Source organism: Sus scrofa, chromosome 2 (genome assembly GCF_000003025.6).
Source record: "Sus scrofa isolate TJ Tabasco breed Duroc chromosome 2, Sscrofa11.1, whole genome shotgun sequence".
In the NCBI taxonomy this organism is placed as follows: domain Eukaryota; kingdom Metazoa; phylum Chordata; class Mammalia; order Artiodactyla; family Suidae; genus Sus; species Sus scrofa.
This window is the reverse complement of record NC_010444.4, coordinates 137,193,235-137,212,729: the sequence shown is the minus strand read 5'-3', so window position 1 is coordinate 137,212,729 and position 19,495 is coordinate 137,193,235. Positions and strand designations below refer to the sequence as shown.

Below are 19,495 nucleotides of genomic sequence, written 5' to 3'. Positions count from 1 at the left end.
CACAGTCCTGGGGCGCGCTCACTGGCCTCCGGCCCGGGCCACGAGCCGCGCAGACCCCAGCCTGCGCCCGGAGGAAGGCCGGGACCCCTAGCCGGCGGGACTGCGCGCCGCCCCCCTCCCCGCTGGTCCCACGAGCGCCTCGCTTCCCCTCCCCCCTTCCCGCCTCCCCAGCCCGTGTCCCCGCCTTCCCCGCGGGCGACGGGCGGCGGCAGCGACGGCGGCGGGAGGAACGGGCCGAGCCGCGGCAGCCCGGTCCTTGCACGCTGGGATGTAGCGAACCAGAAGGAGCCGAAGCTGCGCGCAGAGCCAAAGACGCAGCTGGGTCCCGGGCTCCAGCCGGAGCCGAAACCTCAGCCAGAGTCTGTGGCGAGCGAGCCCGGAGCCGAGGAGCCGCCGCACAAGCCGCGCAGCCCGGTTCGGGTAAGAGGCATTGGGCTCGGCGCGCTGGGTCTCCGCGGTGTTGGGGCGCAAGGAGGTGGTGGCCGAGTTGCGCGCTGTTTGCTCTGGGAGGAGGTGAGGTCCAGCCGGTGGCGCGGGACTGAGCGCAACGTAAAGGCCAGGCGCCTTCGAGGCAGCTCCGGGAGCTCGTTCCTGTGCCCAGCGCACGATCACAGCTGCCATCGCCGGGCGCTACCTCACCTAACCCGCGGACCCACGCCACGTTTTAGCCTTGGGCACCCCAAGAGGGCAACAGTTTCGGGGCGAGGGCCCCAGCCCGGCGAAGGGTTACCCGAGCCACTGGGGACTTCTGAGAGCAAGGGCAAGCGAGAAGGCCACCCGCCGCTCCCCGATGCACCCAGGAATGGGGGCCCCAGCACTAGCGGAAGCGCTGGCCCCTCTGCAAGCCTGGGGACTTCGGCTTTAGCTTCGCGTCAAGAGGGTATTTTTCCTAAACGAAACCGCTTCATTCGTTCGTTCGTTCGGGTAGCTATGCCGCAGAAAAGCAGCAGACGTCGGCCGATGTCCCGCCTCGCACCCCGATGTCCCGCCGCATTGCTTGGAGACGCCCCCGGCCCAAGGCGGCCTGCCCTGGCCCGCGCAGGTCGGGCTTCTCCTTGCCCTGAGCGAAACCCAAAATGCTCTTCCGCAAAATCCAATAAAGACATTCCCGACGCCTCTCCAGGATCTGGGTGTTGACGCAGGGTTCCCAAGCTTAGAGCCGCTTCTCTAGAGCCGGGTTTCAGAATTCTGAAATTGACCAGCCTTCTAAATCTGAGCGGATTCGACGTGGTAAAGCGAGGGCCCCCCTGATCCAGATCGCAGAAATGGGAACCCCAGGTGGGCGCCCCGGTGCCAAGGTTTTCCGATTTAGGAATGCCCTTGATCAAAATATTTGAGTCCACTTTTCCAAGAAAGTAAGGCTCAGGTATTCTTTTGGCATCCCTGTGACTTCTGGCAGCCATCAGGGCCAGAGGGAGGCAACCTATATTGCTGTCCACTAGGCCAAGGAAACAGATCCAGGGTCATGACAAAAGCTAGAGGCGAAGGGGCAGCACTTGAGGGGGACGTGCTGGCCGTCTGCCTTCCTCAGACTGCTTTGAAATGCCTCATCTCTGCTCAGAAAAGGAAAAGAAGTGGACAGAAACGTACAGATCAGGCTGCCTGGACTCTAGGATGTATTGTTGACCTTCAGGCCAGGCTCAGAGTGCCCTTCTCTCAGGAAAGCAGCTGCTGGGAAGAGAAGGCTGTGTACAGCAAAAGCTGACCCTCTGCTTCCCAGTTTGTGGCAGCCATAGCCACTTGCCCAGCCTTCTCTTCCCTGGCTCAGCCATTCTCAGGAACCAAATAGCGACCAGTGGGCTCAAGGGAGCCCTGAGCCTGGAGAGCGATGGGCCCTACCAGCTGCTGACGGAGAGTTCTGAGTTTCATGCTCCCCTCGGCGCCCCCACTAAGCCCTCCTGCCAGAATGCATCCCAGCTCTTCCCACCAGGACAAGCCGCCGGGGAACCCCAATTGAAAAAAAGCTGACCAACGGGGACCTCAAAGCCTAAAGGATCCAGTGATACCATTCCCAGCCTGTACCTGGGCACCCCTTTCCCCAGTCACCCAGCGAGTGCTTGTATTCAAAGAAACAAGAGTTTTTATTGGGGAGAGGGTGTTAGATCTGGCAGAAGGAGGTAGGTGGTCCCGGCTGCACTCCCCAGACTGGGTTTTCTAGTTTGAACTTCTCCACAGCCTAAGAGGCTTAGGGCTGGAATGTCCCAGAGAGTCTTGGATGGCCCCCGGGGGCAAGCCATGGCACATTCCTTTCCTTGTCCTGAAATCCCTTGATTCTGGTGCAAAGATTCAGGCAGGTACTCCCATGAGTGGGTGAGAGGATGCCCTCTAGGAGGACCCTCCAACCACCCTTTCCAAATAAAATTACTAAGCCGTTCTTGGGCACGGAGTCTGTTTTCTCTAAGTCCAGACTCTGGAAGGGTCCCTTTGGTGACTACCCCCCCAACAGCCCAGGCCCCTCTGCTGAGCCCAGCCAGGACTCTAAGCCCCAAATTTCCTGAAAGTCACAGAATCATTGCTAGCTCTGTGTGGCCTGGAGGGCTGGATGGGCATATGGTTCCAGCTCCAGGAAGCCCCCTTCCCTCCTCTCCTCAGTGCCCATCGTCAAGTGAGGCGGAGGCTGAGGCAGCAGTGAGGATCAATCGATCGATCGATCGATCGCTGGGTCCCCTGTCAGACCTGGGAACCGAGGGACAGTGTTGCAGTGTTGCAGTGTTGGTCAAAAGCCTTGCCCAAGATCACACAGCAAAGCCCAAAGAATACTGAACCCCTGCTCTTAATCCTGAAAGAGTTGCCTCGTGTGTGTGTGTGTGTGTGTGTGTGTGTGTGAGGCATCTGAGTGTGCAAGAAGCCCCTATGCTGCCTGGAAGAGTGACCAGTGGAGGGAGTGGCTGGGAAGAAGAGAGAGCGCCCAGGTCTCCAGCCAACACCCAGAATCAGGCCACGGCCTCCTCTAGATCTATCACTTCCTCGCCCCCGCCTCCTCAGTGCTGCCTAGCTCCAGCAGGGCAGACTGCCTGGCCAGGCCCCACCAGTCTTAGCCCCTCTCCAGGGTTCAGGGCCCCAGGGATATGGAGCTTCACCCACAAGAGTCTGAGGGCCTTTCCATCCACACAGCAGGCACCAAGATTTCCAAATATAGGGATTATTGTGACTGCCTGGAGCACTGCCAGAGGCTCAGATCAGAGGGGCACACAGCAGGTGCTCAATAACTGCATTAAATGCATCCGCAGTGAGGGTTACAAGCCCCTCTGAATAGCTAGAGCTCCAGAGTCACAAAACAGTTCCCATCCATGGAAAGCCTGACTCTTTAGACTCTCTGGGGAGTGGGGGGCTGTGACCCTCAGCCTCCGGCTGCCCACAGGCGACCATTCATTCCAGGTCCCCACCCAGAGAGGCACGGGGCTTCCCACCTCGGCTTGACACTTAGGAGGCTTGGAACACACCCCTATCAGCCAGATTTTGTGCCAAACAGCATCAGTGTTCTGGGCCCCAGAGAGCTACCTATGTGACTGCAGCCGGCACTCCCCTGTGTGGGCAGTGTGTCTGTGTGTGCACAGCACATCTGTGTGGGTATGAGGGACAAATGAGTTCACGCATGCTTCTGGCACCCATGTGTATCCAGGCAGGCTGGGTGGCACACCGGCTCATCAGGATAAGGCGGCCGCACCGAAGGTGGTGTGTGAAGAGGTACCCCCGGCCTCCTGCAGCACCCGAAAAGAAAAACCTCCTTGAAAGGGGGTAGCTGCTGCTTCAGGAGATTCAGCCAAGAAACGTGCTAAAAGATGGGGCTGAGGGCAAGGCTGGACAGCCATACTTCCCCGCGTCTGTGTCCCCATCTCACCACCGCCCCCAACACTTATACCAAAACCGGGGGTCTCAACTTAGAGGACCTTCCCTTGGGGAGGACAGGGCAGGAGTTGCTGAAGCCTTCCCCCAACCCAAACTCCTGGGACGCATCCTCCCACTGGCCCCAGCCTCAGTCCAGGCCCCTTGTGTTCACAGGCACCCAAGGAAGTGTGCCTTCTCCCCCCCAGAGCCAGAGCTGGGGGCCTTGGGTTGAGACCAAGGGAGGGAGAGGCAGGCCTGTTTCCACCCTGCCCCCGCCCCGCCCCCACAATCCTCACCGAGGAGGAGCTCAGGCTGGGGTGGAGGTGCCTCCCTCTGGCAGGGAGCCGGGTGAGGGCAGGGGCCGCAGAGCGTCTGCACAGCCATTCCCCAGCAGAGTCCCCAGGAGGACCCAGAGTGTACACTGGGCCCCGGGGTGAGGCGCGCTGGGCCTGGAGAGTACAAGTCCTGCCCCCCCACCCCCACCCCCGCCATCCTGCCCAGTGCTGCTTCTGCCTGGTGGAACTGGTGGGCCGAGATGAGACACAGAGGGCAGCCTGGGGTCCAGCTGTGGCCAGAGGAACAGAGCAGGGTCACACCCTACCACCCCAGCTGTCACCTGTTCGCTCAAGACTCTGACATCTCAGGGCCAGTTACCCATTGCTAAGCAAAAGCCTTCACCAAACTTCCCTGAGGTAGGAGGACTGGGGAGGGACTGATTCTTCGGGCTGAGAAGCGGACCATCTCTGCCTGTGCTCAGAGAGGGCCCAATGGAGCTGCAGCTTAGCGACCAAGGCCCAGGAGACAAACTCCGAGACCATCCCAGGCTTCCTGGGCTGCTGGCCTAGGTTTGCAAACTGTAGTCACCTGGCCTGCCAGGTCTATGCCTGCAGTTCTGGGCAGCCAAAGTGAGGTCCCAGGCCCTGGGAACCTGCCCTGAAGGGGGTCAGAGGCCCACCCCGTGGTTGCCACGGCCAGAGCCAGGCAGATTCGGTGAGCCCTCTGAAAGGGCGAAACAAGGAGAGAGTCCTCTCGAAGGGGATGTGGGGCCTGGCAGGGCTCTTGGGGTCTCCTGCTGCACTCGCCAGCGGCCTGGAGCCAACAGAAACGTTTCGTCTGATTAGAAGCCATCAGTTCTATCCCAATCCCGGAAAATTGACTGTGGTGCAGAGGGGGGAGGCCTGAGAAGCAAGCCGCCTTGGGGGAGAGGGTCCAAGCTAATTAGGAGGCAGCATCCGGGGGCCCATTAGAGCGCGGGCTGCTGTCACTCAGCCTGGCTCGGGTCCCGGGAGAAGAGGCCGGGAAAGGAGGGGCCGGCGGCCCCTGGACGAGGACGCGGCTGGGAGCTGCCGGAACGAGCCCCGGGCTCTGCCCCCGCCCTGGCGCTGGCTCGCCGGCGACCGGTCGGTGCGATCCTGTTCGGTGAACATTCACTCGGCCTGGGCTGTTCTCGCCGGGGACTCGGGACTTCGAGGCGGCCCAGACTGGAGTTGATTTCGAGCGAAACAAGTCATTTGGGGCTTGAGGTGGGCACGAGCCGCGAGGGGCTTGCAGGCCAGATGCGTTTCTTTTGTGCGGCCGAGGGAGAACTCGGTGTGTCACCGGGGGGAAGGAGGGTGAGGCGCGGCGAGGCCGCGGGAGGGGGGAGGCGGCGGGAAGGTGGCTGCGGAGGGGGAGGGCGCGGGTGAGGCCGGGAGGGAGGGAGGGAGGGCGGGCGGCCGAGAGGGCGCGGCGGCGCGGGCGGCTCGGGGCTGGATTCCGCCCGCGCTCCCTCGCTCGCTGCTCCTTTCCTCCCTCCCTCCCTCCCTCCCTCCCTGCCCCCTCCCACCCCGGCCCACCCCACCCACCACCCCTGGCGCAGGGACTGCTGGAACCTGGCGGTGCGCGCTGTCGCTTTAAGACAGGCTCTGCCGGCGCGGTCCGGAGCCTTAGAAACCGGCCCCGGATCGGGAGCCGGAGCCGGGGCCGGGCGGGCGGCTGAGGCCCGAGCGGCGGGAGCGCAGCGCGGAGCGCGAAGCCGGGCCCCCGGTCGCGAGAAACCGCTGCCGCTGCCGCCCGCCTGGCCCCGCAGCCCCGGGCGGTCCATGGGGCGGGCGCGGCGTCGTTGCGGGCGCGGGCAGCCCTGGGGGGCAGCCGCTTAGACGCTGCGCTCTCGTTCTCGCAGGTCGCAGCCAGGGCGGCCGGGTGCCCCCAGCCCCGGCCCCCGGAGCGCCCGCCACGGTCCCCGCTTCCATGGACGCCTTCAAGGGGGGCATGAGTCTGGAGCGGCTGCCGGAGGGGCTCCGGCCGCCGCCGCCGCCGCCGCACGACATGGGGCCCGCCTTCCACCTAGCCCGCGCTGCCGACCCCCGCGAGCCTCTCGAGAACTCCGCCAGCGAGTCGTCCGACACGGAGCTGCCAGGTAAGCGCGGCTGTCTGCGAGGCGCGCACGGAGCCTACTCCGCAGGAGGGCGCAGGGAGCCAGGAGCAGGGCCTGGCACCCGCGCCGCGCAGGCAGGCTCGCTCTACACCCCAGGAGCGTCGGGATCTTTCCTTTTCCCGTTTTGTACCTGAGGGTGAACGCGGAAATGTACACACTTTCAGAAACAGAAATCTAGTGCTTTCCGAAAACAGTTCCATGAGATCCCCACGCGCCAAGTGACCGGCAGATGCATAAACCTACGACCGGAGAGTCGGACTGACAGCCCCTCTTGATCAGGAGCAAATAGAACGGGGCGGGGGTGGGGGAGGAAATTGGGTGACCCGGGTCGCTCAGACCGAAGGCGAAGAGCAGATCAGAAAGGAATGGGGCGGTGGGCGAAAGAAAGTGCCCAGGAAAGCAGAGTACTGACACCCCGACACACCGTGGGCGACTGACTGCGAGAGGGAGAGACCCAAGAGCAGGGGTGGCGGGAAAAGTGAGAAAAGCAAACAGGGAGTAAGAGAAACAACCTAAGGTCACAGAAAAGGAGAGGACAGCGAGGGCGAGCGGGCCAAGGGGCTCGGCCCGGCTCCGGCGAGGACCCCCTAAGCCAGGGATCCCGGCCCCACGTGCGCCGCCGGAGCCCGGAGCCGCCAGGCCGCCCAGCCAGGTCTCCGGCTCGGCTCAGGCACGTCTCCCTCCGCGCTACCTTTTTGTCCCGGCTCGAGCTTTATTCCCCGGCCGCTGCTGGGCCGGCGATGGGCGGCGCGGGCCGTGGCGAGGTTAGTACCCGGCCCGGTCCCGGCTCCCGAGTCTCGGAATCGCTCGCGGTCTTGACTCCGCGCCGCCGCCCAGCTCCCTGCTCTCTCGGCTACGGGCGCCTCTTCTGCGTTCATTTCTTAATCCACCGCTGAGTGTTTCTCTACGCGTTTTTAATCTCTATTTGTTTCTGTTTTGCATCCCTAAGTGACTTTCTCTGAGAGGTTCTGTTGCTTGGTTAAAAAGTAAGCAGCGCTGGACTGTACTTTTGTTTTCAAAAGTTTTAGGCGTGGGCTTGGGTTGGTTTTTATTGTTAAAGCTCAGAGAAATCGTTACAGATTGCTTTTAACAACCAAGTCTATGAGGATAAACTTTAAAATTTAACTGTATTTTTCAGTATAGAAAGAATTGCTATCCTAAGTACATTTCTCCGGAATTTTAAAATATCTGCATGCAACGTTATTCTTCGAGACATTTTAAAAATTCAATCCAAAATGGCGCGTTTGTCCGGGATTTTCTCAAAGTCCATTTACAGGGGTGTGATTTGGGGAATTTATCTAACTAGAGTGTTGTATTTCTCTGGGATTTAAAAATTACCTCTAGAAGAGCATTATTTGGGAAGGGGTTAAAAAAAACTATCTACAACAGTACCTTGATTTTTTTTTAAGTCCCAGATAAATAAATGCCGGTGTCTGCCTGGAGTTTATACACGTACAGCACTGTATTTAGTTAGGGATGTGTTTGCACGGAGGTTTCTGGCTTCTTAATTTGCATTTGCTGTGTTTCTACCTGCCTATTTTTAAGAGTGTGTGACCCTTTCTAATGTTTTTAGGCATAGAGCTGTGAGCTTTCCTAGGCTTCTGTGTTTTGTTTTTAAATTCTTTTTCTTTATGCTTCGATGTTTCTATGACTGCATGTGTTTTGTGTAGCTTCAAAGAGAGAGAGGCAGAGCCCCAGGGTCACTTAGAGCCTGTGGGTCTGGCCTGCTCGGCTGCCGCCAGAGGGATTTTCTGGGCCTTGAGACGTGGGGCCTGGAGCTGAGGCCGAGAACCGGCGGTGCAGTGCCTGCCCGGTGGGACTCCCACACAGCCCTGGGGAAAAGAGGGTGGAGAGCCTGCAAACCACTTCCTGGCTCTCGCCCTGCCAACCGGATAACTTCAACTTCGGGCTAGAAAGATCTGACCCTCTGCCTAGAAAAGCAGAGCTCCCCTCTGGCTTAGAACTCCAAGAACCCTAAAAATGTACATTCGCCAGTGACATCAGCAGTAGGGATCGAGCAGGAGCCGAGCTGTGAGAGCAGGCCCTGCCCAGCTAGGACCTAGGCCCAGGGCTCCAACTCCTGGGCTCTTCTCCCAGACAAGCCGGGCCAGAGGTGACTACTGATATCCGGCACGGGCGGGCTCTTTCTAATGGGGACAATTCCAGGGCCCCTGGCGGGAGGGCGGCCGCTGAAGGCCGGCGCTTCGGTGGAGCCGGGACGGGGTGCAGAAGGGCATAAGCCCGACGTGACCGATGCCCCATCCTGCCCGCTTCAGAGAAGGAGCGCAGCGGGGAGCCCAAGGGGCCCGAGGACAGCAGTGCGGGCGGCGCGGGCTGCGGCGGTGCGGAGGACCCCGCCAAGAAGAAGAAGCAGCGGCGGCAACGCACGCACTTCACAAGTCAGCAATTGCAGGAGCTGGAGGCCACGTTCCAGAGGAACCGCTACCCGGACATGAGCATGCGGGAGGAGATCGCTGTGTGGACCAACCTCACCGAGCCACGCGTGCGGGTGAGCGCAGGGCGTGTGCCTTAAGGGGACCGGCGCCGAAGGCTGCCGCCGGTCCAGCGCAGCCCTTGAACGCTTAGATCGGCGCTCAGACTATTCCTCTGTCCCACCACTTAGACCTGCTCCCTCCCTCCACCGGAGGATCCGGCCGGGGTCTACCCAGCCGCCGCTGAGCCGATTGGTGCTTGCGCGCCTCGGCTGCTGCCGCCTCGGATCCCTCTGACCCGCATCCTATGTGACCCTCCGGCTCTACCGCAGCCCCTCGCCCAAAGACCTGTGGCCCCAGGGGATTTTCCCCAGCCCTGTAGAGTCCGGGGCCCCCCTCGGATGTTGCCGCCCTAGACTGCGCAGAGGATTCCCCGCGCTGGCGATCTCGGAACAGCTGGCACCTTCCCGAGAAAACGAAAGGGAAAGGCAGGTCCTGCCTGGCAGCTTGAGAGAGGCCGGATAAGAGCCTAGGCCTGGGGGGGGGGATGTCTCAAAACTTCCTGGAGCAGTGGTCCCATCTGCAGTCGGTTTCTCCAAAACCTTAAGATACTCTTCACCTGCCTCTTTCTCAGCCACCAGCCAGTCTGGAGCTGGACCCTTTCCCTAAGGGCTGGGATCAGGTGGCGGGTGGGGAAGCAGCTCTGGTGGACTGGTGGACCAGGGGCTCTCAGGAAGAATCCTTTTGGAGACGTAAGGTCTCTGACCTGAGATGGGACTACACCCTCCCTCTTCTCACCCCTTGGTTACTCGAGAAAATGTACATGACTTTCCGGCCAGAGCAGCAAGAGAAGCATTTCTTCCCTGGGTACTGCAAATATTTAATGCGATACTGGGAGCATGTCCCAAGCTAAACCAAGGTCCCACCTGGCCCACAGACTCCCTGCTAAAAGCCCAGCTCTCACCCCTCCCCAGTTAGGCTGACCAGCCCAGTGTGATAGGGAGTGAAGACAGCACTCAGTAATCCTGAACTCACTAATCCTGCCAGGGCTTGATGTTAGCAGGGCTGGAGTGGGGGTAGAATCAGCAGCGGTTAGTGCTGGCTATGGGGAAGGCTGAGATGCAGGAGGCTGGCAAGCTAGCTCAGGAAACAGCGCAGGGCTGGAGGAGGGCTGGCGAGGGCAAAGGAGTACGGACGATAAAGGAGGATCGGGCGAGGATCGGGTGTTGGGAAAGAAGAGGTTCTTCTTGCATTTCGCGGGGGGAAAGGTGGAGGGGGAGAGTAGAGAGAAACCAGTACGTAGTGAAAGGAAATTAAATATTTGCAGGAAAACATATTTGGCATACATTTAGGTGGCAGGAAAGAAATTCAATCTTTACGGGAGAGGCAAAAGGATCGAGTATTTGAGAAAAATAATCAACTATTTAAGAGACATAAGGAAGGTCAGAAAGAAGGAAAAAACTAAACATTTGGAGGAAAAGCAAAAGGATTTTTTTTTTAATGGGGGCTAATGAAGAAAAATGAGCTGCTTGAAGGAGAAGAAAGAGGTTCCGATAGCAGGGCGGACCAAACGAAAATAAACATTTGGGGCAGAAATAAGAATATCAGATATTGCCAATAAAAATGGAAACAGACTATATGAGGAAGGGAAAACAGACTGAAGAATGAGAGGAGTCGCATACTCCTAGAGGTAGGGAAGAAAACTACCTTTCCTATTTGAGAGAAGAAAAAGGATGGAATATCAAAGAGATAGATGGGGAGCCGATGGGGGAAGAAGGCAGAAGATAAACTGGTCGAGAGGAAGCCAGAAAAATATTTGTCGGGGGAAAAAAAAAAGATCCGTATTAGGAGAAGAAACCAGATTTAACTGGGGGAAAGGAACAAAGATCAGAAAAAGGAAAAGATTCGTATTTTCTGGGGACAGGGAAGGAACCATCATGGAGAGAAGGCAGGGGCGGAAATTTGGAGGAAAGGAAACTATTCGAAGAGAAGGAAGCTGGGCCAGGGCTCGGGGTGGGGCGGGGGGAAGCTGCAGGCGCCTTCCCGCCCTCGGCAGCCCTGACCCTTCTCCTGTCCCCCTCCCCCAGGTCTGGTTCAAGAACCGGCGAGCCAAGTGGCGCAAGCGCGAGCGTAACCAGCAGCTGGACCTGTGCAAGGGCGGCTACGTGCCCCAGTTCAGCGGCTTGGTGCAGCCCTACGAGGATGTGTACGCCGCTGGCTACTCCTACAACAACTGGGCCGCCAAGAGCCTGGCGCCCGCGCCGCTCTCCACCAAGAGCTTCACGTTCTTCAACTCCATGAGCCCGCTGTCGTCGCAGTCCATGTTCTCGGCCCCCAGCTCCATCTCCTCCATGACCATGCCGTCGAGCATGGGCCCGGGCGCCGTGCCCGGCATGCCCAACTCGGGCCTCAACAACATCAACAACCTCACTGGCTCCTCGCTTAACTCGGCCATGTCACCGGGCGCCTGCCCTTACGGCACACCCGCCTCGCCCTACAGCGTCTACCGGGACACGTGCAACTCGAGCCTCGCCAGCCTGCGGCTCAAGTCCAAGCAGCACTCGTCGTTCGGCTACGGCGGCCTGCAGGGCCCGGCCTCGGGCCTCAACGCGTGCCAGTACAACAGCTGACCGCCCAGACGGGCCACGCGGGCCGGCGGCCGGCAGGGCGCCGGGGCCGGGCCGGGGGCGGGCGCCGCCGAGGACCTGGCGCCTGCGCGGCCCCCTGCTCCCCACCTCCCCACCTCTGGCTTGGTTTTGTGTTTGCTTTCCTGGACCCCACTCAGCCCTCCAAAACGAGATAAAACGAAGCAAAGAGACGTCGGAGAAAAGAGCCGCGAAAAAACGGATGAGTTGCAATTTCCCTGGGGATGGCGCGGGTGGGACGTGTTCGCTCGCTCGGGCAGGACGGGACACTCCGCGGAGGGGACGCGGCGCGGGAGGCGCGGGGCCGTGACCGGAGGCTCGAAGGGGGCGCCCCCGTAGCCCGCGTTCCAGCGGCGCTGGACCCGGACTGAGCGGCCCGCGCCTGAGAACTGGAGCGCCGAGCCCGGGCCAACCTGGCCCCGGCCGGCCGGGTGCGAACCTAGACGCCCCCTCCGAGCTGGGCCCGGCCGAGCGTACCTTAGCTCGATCCGGATCCAAGTTGGAGCGGGCGTCGGGCCGGGGATCACCGTACCCAGCCCAGGGTCCGGGACTCGTCGTGGAGCCGCACGAACGGCCCCGGCGCGCCTGGAAGAGCCCTCGCCGGGAGTCCTATTTTAAGGCCACGGAGCTGCAGCTGGCGGTGCGGACGAGGCGGGAGGGTGCGGAGGGTTCGTCTTTGAGCCTCCAGCCCCCGAGCTTCGCCGCCGGCCCAGGCCCTCCGCTTGGCTCCCGGGCTAGGAGGTGGCCTTCCCGTCCCAGCGAAGAGCCCCCTCCTCACCGCCCGCTGTGCAAGAGTCGAGCCGGGAGAGCTCGGGGCGCGGCCGGGGCCCCACGCCGCGCCCACTTTGCACACCCGCTCTCCGGCCCGCGTCCCTGTTTACAGCGTCCCTGTGTATGTCGGACTGACTGTATAGAATTATAAATCTGTCTATATCGACTAGTTCATGTACGTCTATTAAAACCATAGTACGAGCGTGCTAACCACTGCCGAGCTCTGACTGCTTCATTGGGCCGAGGAGAGAGGAGGGTTAGAAGGGGAACTGCGTTCCCTTCCCGTGAGCCCTACGGATAGGAGGGAAGAGCGGAGGCCAACCCCGCCTGGGGACCCCTACCGCCACTCCCCTAACCTTTCCGGGCCTGTACATCCCCGATTCCTTGAGGGCACCCATCGGGCGTTCTGAGCTCTCTTCCGTACTCATCTATTGAGCCGCTCGGGGTCTCGGCGCTGCGCTTGCCACCCTTCCCCGACCACCCGCCCTTCCCAGGCCTCAGGAATCCGAAGGCTCTTCCCAAACTGGGTCTCTAGGGACCCTCCAGGCTTTTAGGGTGCCACGCCGTCTGTGTCTCCCGGGAGCGTAGGGGTGGGGGACCCTGAAAGCCTCCTTAGGCCCAGGGTTGCCTTTTCTCCTCTAGGCCCGGTACCCCCACCTTGAGCCCCGCTCTGGCTGTTCCAGGAGGACGGGGGCCGGGGGAGGGGGGGTGCTGGATCCGCCAGACTCTAGCTAGGGCCTCCCTTGGCTTTTCCGCATCGAAATCCCACCCAGGGGCATGTGGCTGTTCCAGAGAAGGTGTCCATCACACAGAGCTCACTTCTCACTTCGCCTCCATCCCAACAATCGGTGGCTCCCGCCGTCACCACCCTCCCCCCCTTCCCCGCCCGGAGTTTTGGAAACTACTGAACAAGACCAGCCTGTAAACCGCCTGTAAAATTCTGCTTCCCTTAAGTAAGTCACTTCTAATGGCAAAACAAAATGTTTGCAGCTGCAGCGGGGGAGGAAGGAGGGGTGGTTATCCTGCTTTAGAATCACCTTGTGATTGGCACTGCCCTGGAGCTGGACCCAGGCAAGCCCTAGCTGAGAGTAGGGCACAGCCATGGGCTTAGTCACCAGCGAATAGCTGAGGAGTCCTGGGGACACGTTCCCAAACCACATCAGCACTGCCTCTGAGGTCAGGAGTGTCATCCCTGCTATACGGATGACCGGACCAAAACCCTACCACACCCCGCACTGGGCCAAGGTCATACGCCTTCCGAAGCCAGGCATCTTCTCACCTTCAGGGAGGAGTGAGGAGGGGTCCTTCTGGAGGACAGCCCTGCCTGATGCTGTGGGGTTCTGAGGAGGACGGGGCCAGATACACAGGCTGGAGGAGGGACGTGGGGGAAGGGAAGGTTGGGCAGGGGGCTGGAGCCAGACCACCCCTCCCCCAGCGGCTCCAGTCCAGAGCTCCGACCCCTCGCTCTCTGGAAACATAAACACAATCACATCTGGACGCAGAGTGCCTCACACATCTGCCAAGGCCAGGGGGGCCCTGGTCTCAGCTGAGGGCAGGAGGCAGGCGAGACCTGGAAGGAGGTGGGGCAGGAGGGGAAGGCGGCTCGGAAAGTCAGGCCCAGCCTCAGGTGAGAGCAGGGCCAAAGCCGGGCTCTGGGGGAGACGTAATGTGGCTGCGGGGGCTGCAGGCCAAGCAGCTGCAGGCAGCAGGAAGGGCAAAAGCAGTTCCAGAAGGACCCGATCATCCATCAAGGGCCGTGGCCAGCAAGGTGAGTGTGAGACCCAGCCTTGCCCCCCCCCCCAGTCGTTCTGCCCCAGCTTCCTCTGTGTCTGCAGAGAGTATCCAGCCCTTCCCAGTTACGCCAGCGCCAGCGGCAGGGTCATCTCTGGGGGGTGGAGGCGAGGACTCTCCAGGGCTCTGAAAGCCAAGTCCGCTGAGAAACGGCAGAAAACCCTAGTCCCGCTCCGCCTGCAGAGGACGGGGCAGGTCCGTTCAGTGTTTTCTGTGCTCCTGCTCTTGGTGCTCGGGATGGAGAAGTGGGAAACGAGACGGTCCCTGCTCTCAAGGACAAGTAAACAAACTCATCTAATTACAAACTGGGCTGAGTGCTTGTGAAGAGAAAGAACGGGGTGGTGTGGGTAAGAAGAAAATGAAAGTCCTGCTTCCAACGGGGATGGTCAGGCATAGCCGTCCGGGGAGGTGGCGCCCTCGCTTATGGAGCCCGTTCAGGGTCCTGAACCCTCGGTGCAGTGCCCGCTTCTCGCCCGTGAGCCCCTGTACCTGCACAACAGCCCCGTGAGAAGGCTCTTCATGGTCCCGTTTCCTGGCTGAGGCCCCTGAGGCCTAAAGAAGTCACACAGCAGGACGTGGAGTGGATTCCAACGCCATCACTCCCCCTTCTCTACCTTCCGCGCAGGGCTGTCCCAGGCCAAGCACCTTGGGGACATGGTGGGAGAGGGTGTCTGACCTTGAAGAGACCATGATTCCTGCTGGCAACACAGGAGCGGCCCCTGGGAGGTAGAAAAGCAGATTTGTTCTCACCTGGTCCCAACAAAGCGAAGCCCAAAGGGCTGCCCTAAGTTTGGAGAGGGCGCGAATTAGGGACCAGAGGGCAAGAGGCCGGTGCCCAGCACCAATTCGAAGGCACTGTGGGCACCAAGTGAGAGTGCGGTGAGCCAGTGTCTGCAGCCCCCCAAGTGCCTGGTCACGGAGGGAGAGGGCCCCTATCGCCTCCCCCAGCTTTATGGCCCCAGGCAAGCTGCAGGCCTGCCTCTGGGCCACCAGAGTCACTTGGAGGGGAAGCGGGAAGTCACAGCTGGAAGAGCTGCTTGGAGGGGGCACTGACCGGGGAGTCCAGGCCCTGGAGGGCCCTCAGCTCCACTCACCTGAGCCTGCGGCTCCCCCGTGAAACAGCCAGGGAGCCTCCGTCATCCAGAAGGCGAGTCTGGGAAGTGAGTGAGGGTGGTTTTCTGCCCCAGGGAACGCCCCCATTTCTTGAGCCACTTACTTGGCTCTGGCATCCACAGGGGCCTTCGCCGTGGTCTTTGAGAGGCTGAGTTTGAGTCCTGGCTCTCCCTCTGAGTTGCCTTGGGCAAGAGACTTAAGGTCTCTAAATGTGTTTCCTCTTTAAGAAAAGCAAATACCAATAATCACATCACACAGCTGTTTAAAGGATTAAATGAAATAATGTATATAAAGTGTGAGTTTGGGTGCTGGCATTGCAGTAAGGGCTCAGTAACCTGCTATTATTGATGGGATTATTATTGCTGATATTATTATTATTATTATTATTAAAGTGAGATTCCTGCCTCCCCTCTTGAGGGCCCCCTTACCCACTTTCCTCATTCACGGGGCTTCTCTGAGTTTCTCAACAGGTCATTTCTGAAAATGTCATTCAAGGCCCACCTTGGTTGTCCCTCCACCTTTGCTGGGTGCCGTGACTGTGAGTCACGACCGGTCCTGCTGATTTCCCTGCCTGCCCTACCTTCTCCACTCCATCCCACCCCGAGAACCATCTTACACTTGGGCCCCCAGTTACCCAGCTTCTTGTCCTGTGGTCCAGTCTTCCCGTCATGCTCCACCGGCCAGACCCTAGGAGACCCAGAGGAACCAGGCCCAATTCCTGCTGTCCATTAGGCCTGGGAAGGGGCAGGTGGGCCAGGCCAGTCCGTTCTCTGAGAGATGAGCCTCAGACACGGAGGGGTTCGCACCCAGACTTCTCCTCTAAGTGCTCCCTGCAACACGGGATGAAGATGCTCAACACTAGCTTTTGGGTTATCTCAACTCAAGGCCAATTAACGCCAGGCCCCGGGCCAGCACGGCATAAGGATGACCGCAGGTGCTGCTCGCAGTGGGGTGGGGCTTGTTATCCGTACACCAGAAGACACTGAGGCTCAGAGAGAAGCAGCAGCTCACCTGAGATGGCACAGCTAACGAGGAACAGGGTCAGGACTCAAACTCCAGCCCTCTGCCCAGGGGCCGGGCCCCATGCAAGCACTGTGCACTCTCCTGCTGTAAATCACTTTAGTATTGGGCTGGGGAGGGGGGGTGGCGGGCGAGATAAACACTTAGTATTCATGACCAGAGGCGGGACTTAGCTGTGCTCTGGGAGAGAGAAAAAAAAGCCCCAGGCCCCAGGAGAGGAGGGAGCTCCCTCGGCTGTGGGGGAGCAGCAGAGGACCTGGGTGACAGCTGAGTCTGAGGAAGCCCTGGGGTGGGGGTGGCAGATGGGGTGGGCAGCAGGGGCCAGGGAGAAGCTTTCTGGTGTAGGCAGGGCCCTGAAAGGTCAACCATTAAATCCAGCCTCCTGTCTCGTTCAGTTGTACCAGCTTCTCGTTTCCTCCGTGGGCGCTTCCAGTCGGCCTGCCCTCCCAGGCTTCCTCCCAAGCCCGCTCTTCACACTCCTGTGTTGCCCTCGCAGGACCCTGGCCCTGGCCTCCCCATTGGCTGGCACTGCCCAGACCAGGTAGCCACCCTGCAGGGCACCCAGGAGATGCAATGCCAGAGCCCAGCCAGGTCAGAGAGGCTGCCATCCCATGAACCAGGATGCTGCCGCAGAGATGCAGCTCAAGGGGCAGGATGCTGCCACTGGAGCAGGTGGAGGCAGAGGGCAGGACCGCACCAACCCCGGCTGTGCTCTCCGCATGTTTTATCTCTCAAGCCTCATTTTATAGATGAAGCTGAGGCTCAGGGAGGTCATGTAACCTGTCCAAAGGCACACAGCTCTAGAGCTCTGGATCCCAGCCTGTCTGCCGACAGAGCCTGTGTCTGTGAGCACAGCCTCCTGGAGGCAGGCCACTGGCAGCCGGGCAGGGTCACTGCAGCCCCCAAGCGCCAGAATGTAGCAGCAAACAGGTGTGAACAACAGCATGTGCACAACTGTGCACACAGTCGGTGCTCAATAAGGATTTGCTGAATAAAAGAACGGAAGGGCTGGCTTCCCTTAGTCCTCACTTCACAAGACATATCCCGGCCCTTCCTCCCCCTCCCCGCTGCTTTCTCTCCTCTCTTGCTCCCTCCTCTTACTCGCTCCTCCCTCTCAGCACAGACAGGTCCTGGCACTGCTTTTGAAAGTGTATCTGAACAGGAGTTCCTGTCGTGGCGCAGCGGAAACAAATCTGACTAGGAACCATGAGGATGCGGGTTCGATCCCTGGCCTCGCTCAGTGGGTTAAGGATCCGGCCTTGCCATGAGCTGTAGTGTAGGTCTCAGACGTGGCTCGGATCTGGCTTGCTGTGGTTGTGGTGTAGGCCGGCAGCTGTAGCTCTGATTTGACCCCTAGCCTAGGAACTTCTATATGCCATGGGTGCTGTCCTTAAAATAAAAGAAAAAAAAAATTGGGTAAAGGACTTGGATAGACATTTCTCCAAGAAGAAATACAAATGGCCAGGAGTTCCCCCTCATGGCTCAGTGGTTAATGAATCCAACTAGGAACCATGAGGTTGTGGGTTCGATCCCTGGCCTCACTCAGTGGTTTAAGAATCTGACGTTGCTGTGAGCTGTGTGGTGTAGGTTGCAGACTCAGCTTGGATCTGGCGTTGCTGTGCCTCTGGTGTAGGCTGGAGGCTACAGCTCCAATTAGACCCCTAGCCTGGGAACCTCCATATGCCACAGGTGCCTAGAAAAGGTAAAAAGACAAAAAAAGAAAAGAAAAAATGGCCAATAAGCATGTTACAAGAAAGAAAGAAAGAAAGAAAGAAAGAAAGAAAGAAAGAAAGAAAGAAAGAAAGAAAGAAAGAAAGAAAGAAAGAAAGAAAAGGAAAAAAAAGCAAAGAAAGAAAAGAAAGGTAGGACTGTAAGATGTGCAGCTGCTGTGAAAAACAGTATGGCAATTCCTTAAAAAAATGAACATAGAATTCCTGGAGTTCCTGTCATGGCGCAGTGGTTAATGAATCCAACTAGGAACCATGAGGTTGCAGGTTCGATCCCTGCCCTTGCTCAGTGGGTTAACGATCCGGCGTTGCTGTGAGCTGTGGTGTAGGTTGCAGACGCGGCTCGGATCCTGCATTGCTGTGGCTCTGGTGTAGGCCAGTGGCTACAGCTCTGATTCGACCCCTAACCTAGGAACATCCATATGCCGCGGGAGTGGCCCAAGAAATGGCAAAAAGACAAAAAAAAATAAAATAAATAATTAAAAAATAAAATAAAATAAAAATAAATAAACATAGAATTCCTATATGATCTAGAAATTCCACTTCTGCGTATACACCCAAAAGAAACAAAAGCAGGGGATGGAAGAGATATTTGTACACCCGTGTCCGTAGCAGCATTATTCACAATAGTCTAAAGGTAGGAGAAACTCATATCCATCCACAGAGAATAAACAAATTAGTCTGAATATGTCATGAAATAGCATTCCGCCTTGGAGCAAAAGGAAATTCTGACAGACCTACAACCCGGATGAACCTTGAAGATGCTGTACTAAGTGAAATGAGCCAGTAACAAAAGGACAGACGTTGTATGATTCCACTTATATGAGGCACTAGAACAGCCAAACGCATGCAGACAGAGAAGAGGATGGTGGGTGCCCGGGGCAGTGGGAGAGGGGAGGGGGAGCTAGCGTTTGATGGGTACAGAGCTTCATTTGCGGATGAGGAGACCGTTCCTGAGACGGTTGCGGGTGGTGGCTGCACAGCAGTACGAATGCACATCACGTCACTGAACCGCATACTTTTGAAAAGGTTAAAAATGGTAAATTCCATGTTCTGTGCCTTTCATCACACCTAAAAACAAAATAATGTGTGATTGTGCCTCCACCGTATCCAGAGAGGCATTCGGAGGCTGGTGCCCAGGCCTCCTGGGGCGAAAGCCACGACTCAAGCTGGTCTGCTGCTTGCTGGAAAACTGTGCCCTGCAGGCCTCTTCAGCTGGTCCTTCTTTAGGCTCCAGTGAGAGCTGAATGCCCATGTGGCCCTCGCCCCCTCCTCCATCCCTCTGTGCAGCACAGCATGGGGCGCCCAGGAAGGACACGTCCCCTGCTAAGTATCGGCCGTACGGCCAAGAGAGAGTAAATGGGTAGACGCCTTCTCTGTAAGTTTAGCATAAAATTAAGCACTAGGTCTGCCACCGCCTTTCTGGAAACGGAACTCCTCTGTCAACACACTAAACAAGACAAGCTACAAAATATTAAATAAGCACAGTACCGTGCCATGTTTTTCTACCCACACAGAGAAAAGTCTGGAAGCGCACGAACTGTTAACTCACATCAGCTACCTTTGGGTGCTGGGAAATGAGGCTTTTTCTTTTTTTTTTTTTTTCATTTTTCCTTTCCAAGTTTTTTTGCACTGAGCATGTCATGACATTACTTTCGTCGCGATGGAATGAATCATTAACTATTATTTTAAAATACAAAGCACTGTGATCTGCACGAGCGAGCGGGAGTGGCCTCCTGCCTCGGGGTCCCT

At 58.6% G+C, this 19,495-nt stretch overlaps 1 protein-coding gene across 3 annotated transcripts; it reads left to right on the top strand.

Annotated features, from left to right (window-relative positions):
* PITX1 (paired-like homeodomain 1) lies at window positions 230-12,306 on the top strand. 3 transcript variants are annotated; one of them, XM_021080088.1, is made up of 4 exons: window positions 230-420; window positions 5,990-6,226; window positions 8,521-8,753; window positions 10,764-12,306. In XM_021080088.1, exons 2-4 carry the CDS (start codon window positions 6,058-6,060, stop codon window positions 11,304-11,306), a joined length of 945 nt encoding a protein of 314 aa, XP_020935747.1. In that variant the 5' UTR covers window positions 230-420; window positions 5,990-6,057; the 3' UTR covers window positions 11,307-12,306.